The 4,166-nt window shown below is 35.3% G+C and overlaps 1 protein-coding gene across 1 annotated transcript; it reads right to left on the reverse strand.

Annotated features, from left to right (window-relative positions):
* Positions 1-1,175: 1,175 nt before the first annotated feature.
* On the reverse strand, positions 1,176-3,810 carry LOC137747232 (uncharacterized). The gene is made up of 5 exons (XM_068487302.2): positions 3,650-3,810; positions 2,498-2,615; positions 2,270-2,363; positions 1,725-1,811; positions 1,176-1,463 (listed from the first exon to the last, which is right to left on the reverse strand). The coding sequence occupies exons 1-5, from the start codon at positions 3,708-3,710 to the stop codon at positions 1,329-1,331; spliced, it is 495 nt and encodes a 164-aa protein (XP_068343403.2). The 5' UTR covers positions 3,711-3,810; the 3' UTR covers positions 1,176-1,328.
* Positions 3,811-4,166: the final 356 nt, after the last annotated feature.

The following is a 4,166-nucleotide window of genomic DNA, read 5'->3' on the forward strand; positions in this document are numbered from 1 at the left end:
AAATTAGTTAGTTCTAGCTGGCGTACTTAAACTCTTCCACAATAACGTAGTTCTTAATTACCTCCACAAATTCATTTTAATTTGTTTAAACAAGCGTGGGCGATTAATAATTGTGATCATATTTGTTTCCTCTTTCTTCTTGCTTGACAGTGACATGTTGAGATGCATAATGCATAAGAGTCCAAAACGAGTATTGTTATCAAATATGAAGTCAAATTCTGACGTCCATGCATCGCCGCCTTGATTGGAAATCACGCATGATCACACATAGTAGAATTTATTTCGATGCATGGCCATGAACCATGGTCCATGCATGGAATATTCTAGTGCATGCCAAGTATGCTGTCATACTCGTTAATTGTATACACATGACCGAAACCAATCGGCGTCAACCAACATTCTCTCCATCCCTTGATATGTTTCCCAGTCTATTCTATGGACTCTTTCTCCATTAACAACAATATTAAGGGAGAAAGAGCCGATCACATGATTTGCCATGAAACGATCGACAGTTCAGCCATTTGAGCTACAAACTCTATTGTCATACTAAGGGGTTACTTTCACGTATCCAGTTGATTATAACCTGCAAACGAAAAATAAAGCAAAGTTATTAATGTTATGCACATTTTTTTTTATTAGCATACACATCCTCAATTATTTTTTTCCTTTAGATTAGATAAATCAAAGAAAAATCAAGAGACAAATAATCTAAAATGTTCAAAAGAAAAAGAGTATACGAAAATCATTTGTCTTACCCATTCTATGGGAGAATTTTTCAGTATTCAAAGAACACGGTCCAATCACCCAGTGTAATAATACAATTGTTAAATTTTTTTTTTCTCTTCTCAAATTTTCAATCAATTGTATTATTAAACTTGATATACAAAATCATGCTCTCGGCACACTTAAAAATCTCTCATTCTAAACAATAACAAAAAATAAAATAAAGTGCTTTATACGGGCTCCAAATCTTTCTGACCCGTGTAGGAGCATTGCCCTTTTTAGTCTGGTGGATGCAATTGGATTGGTTTAAGGCCCAACTCAAACTCAAAACGACAGGTCGTTAATACAAGATCACATTCACTTCTAAAGACAACTAAAACGCCATGGTTTCTCAGACAACTTCAAGACTCCAATCAAAGGGAGAAACAGTTGATAGTCTTAAAGCAAATAAGTACTCCAGCAAACTACGATGGCTTTCAATTACTGACGTTGTTTTCGATGTAATTATAAACACGAAAAACACATGAGAACAAGAAGATTAACAACATTATTTTCCCAGTGATTGACACATGTAACAAGTTCAACAAAACTTCTGCAAACTATTACTATATGGAAGCTTCAACTTCATCGGAAGCCACTGCAGCTCCATTCGGGGCATCATCTCCATGCAGCTGAGCAGAAACGTCATCTATGGCGGAATTTAGCTGCGCAATCTTCTCAGCCAGTATTTTGCGGGTTTTCTGTACAGAACAGAAAACGCATAAGTTCAAATATGATCCAAAAGTTATACGGGCTTGACCAATCAAAGTTTCCGCTTACAAAGAAACAAATAGCACAATAAAGATAAAGTACAACCCACACACAACAGCCTCAGAAGCGCTTATAAAATCTTCGCTTAATGATTAATTCCACATTCTACATATCTAGAAACTATCATCAACATGACCTTCTTTCTATATTGCTAAAAGCTATGATTAAAGAGGGAACAAAAAAATTCTCACCTCAAGAGCTTTCTCTTCATCATAAATAAATTTTGGTAGCTTCCTCATCAAGTCTTTTCTGTCGGCTCCAGCTAGTGCCTTGCTTATCTGGGAATATGATACGATATGTCAGTCAAATACATGCTTTCGCGTCACTATAAAGAAGTTGGCCCCTTTGGATCAGCTATATATCACAAACAAACCATGTCTCATCTCCCACAACCAATTCATACACTGTATATCATTTAACAAGATAACTACATAGCTTTAAGTATCATCTAGAAGGTAAATCTTTGGACGGGGGAGAGAGGGCAGAACATATGGCTTAAAGGTGTTAATAATCAGACAGCAGTACTGCAGTAACATTCTAAAGGCCGTGTGATACATGACGAATTAATATGCGAGTACACAGACACGCAGAGATTGAGCAGCAATAGCAATAACAGCACACATCAAATCGAGGCACCAAAGATATCCACCATTAAATAACTACAGAGAATACAGACCCAATGCAATGGTAACAGGTAAACTGTGATAGATACATAAAGTGAGTACTTCAAACATACCTGAGGTGCATATACACAACCTAATGCTCCAACAACTATCCCCCCCAATACAAACCCGCCAATGAAGATACTTGCAGAACTTGGTCTATCCGCTCTGTAGTAGCAAAAACAATATGAAAAGAAGAGAAGTATTACACAAGAACTGGCCAGCTAAAAGACATTTAAGACTTAAGAGATAAAAATAATAATGAAACGCTGAAAATTTAGACAGCATAAAAGTATGCATACCCAGCTCGGACAACAAGTGACCTTCTATGTGAAGTAAGCTTTGCTTTGTCCTGAAATGCAGCATTTAGATTACTGGGACCAACGTTCAAAAGACAATGGTAGGTTGGCTTTGAAGAACCTAGCATCAAACATTTGGCAATGATAAACAACAAACTTGCACGTGAAATTCAAATCTAAAAGTTTTGCAACATGAAATTGGGACATAGTAGACAAAATCCCAAGCAATGTGTTGGGTCAATCCATGATGAAAGAGACATACATTTGATACTAATTATCCACATATATAAAGTCATGGTGTACAAAATAAGTTGAAGTGGCCAAGAACAAGGAAAATCACATAGAACAGGAAGATGAATCAACACGCTAAGGGCTCGTTCCATAACCACGTTGTTTTTACTTGCCATTTTTTAGTTTTCACTTTTTGTGGTACAAATACAAGGAAAGTGTATGGTAGAAATGAGGAAGGAGAAGGATGAACGGAGTTGGTTGAAATGGAGGAGATGATATGAAAACGAAAACTTGAATCCTTTCCCATTTCTTCCACTATCACCTTCTCCATTCTTCCATTCTCCCGTATAGTTTTCCTCTATCTATAGCACACAACAATGAAAACTACAAACGAAATAGTTACAAAACCGGCCCTAAGAAACACCGGCTGGATAATTATACTTCCCAGTGCACTTTGAATTCAAAGATGAAAACTTTCAAGCGTTAAATGCCTAAGAAATTAATCTGATAATACCCTTCAAATGATTTTTTTAACTGCTTAACTCAAGTAAAATATCATGTTCATGTGTAGACAATTGGATTACGGATTGCACCAATAACAGAATACTACATAATCATACGAAAAAAAATCACAAAAAAAAAAAAAAAAAAAAAAACCCATAAAAATCAGAGAATTATAAAATTGGCATCTGTTGCATTCAAATGTTCTAGTCCTTGAGAAATGGAGCCTCAGCTTGCAATAAAGAAACAAACCCATCAAATTAGAGAGCTCAATGACTAATTGGTCAGTTCAAAACAGCAGAGAAATCTTCAATTTCAGACACACTTGAGAGAGTAATCCATTTTTCGTACAAAAAATATTCATAGGAAAAATTACAAACTAATCAATCGGAAAAACTGAAACAAAAAAGGAAGAATTATTACCAGTTAAGAAGTGGGTTTTGTGATTCGGAACTGAAACGAAGGAACTCGGAAGAGCACTCATGGTTTTCAACTTCACAATTCACAGAGAGAGAGAGAGAGAAATTGTATTTCACCGGAAAAGCAAACAAATTTTGGGTTTCGATATTATCGAGCTATGCCTTGTACCATCCTTCAAAGGCCAGAAAATAACAACATTTTTTAGGCTTTTTTTTTTTTTTTTTTTTTTTTTTTAAAATTAAAAAATAATAATAATAACGAGGTTCTGATTATTTGGGCTCTAAATTTGGGCCGGTGCGGCTAAATGGCCCAAAACCACTCTTGCTTGTTTTCACACACGGACCTGCCAGTTAAATCGTACATGTCATTTTTGGAAAGGAGTAATTAGAATCTTCCATATTTTTTTTTAAATTGTTCAGACTAAACGTTTGTTCATTTATAAAATTTGATTAAGATGCTTTGATCAAGTGCCATTTCAACAATTTTCTGTTTATTTAATATATATTCACTTAAGCTAGCT

The sequence above is a fragment of the Pyrus communis genome, chromosome 2, assembly GCF_041283825.1.
Source record: "Pyrus communis isolate YQ-2024b chromosome 2, ASM4128382v1, whole genome shotgun sequence".
NCBI lineage: Eukaryota > Viridiplantae > Streptophyta > Magnoliopsida > Rosales > Rosaceae > Pyrus > Pyrus communis.

What these genes read in the sequence shown, in the direction of transcription:
- LOC137747232 (XM_068487302.2), bottom strand. Translation starts at nt 3,710, where the DNA reads ATGAGTGCTCTTCCGAGTTCCTTCGTTTCAGTTCCGAATCACAAAACC. An exon ending in GTTGTGTATATGCACCTCAG is followed by an intron (nt 1,812 to 2,269) that starts GTATGTTTGAAG and finishes TCATATTCCCAG; the next exon opens with ATAAGCAAGGCACTAGCTGG. An exon ending in ATGAAGAGAAAGCTCTTGAG is followed by an intron (nt 1,464 to 1,724) that starts GTGAGAATTTTT and finishes TGTTCTGTACAG; the next exon opens with AAAACCCGCAAAATACTGGC.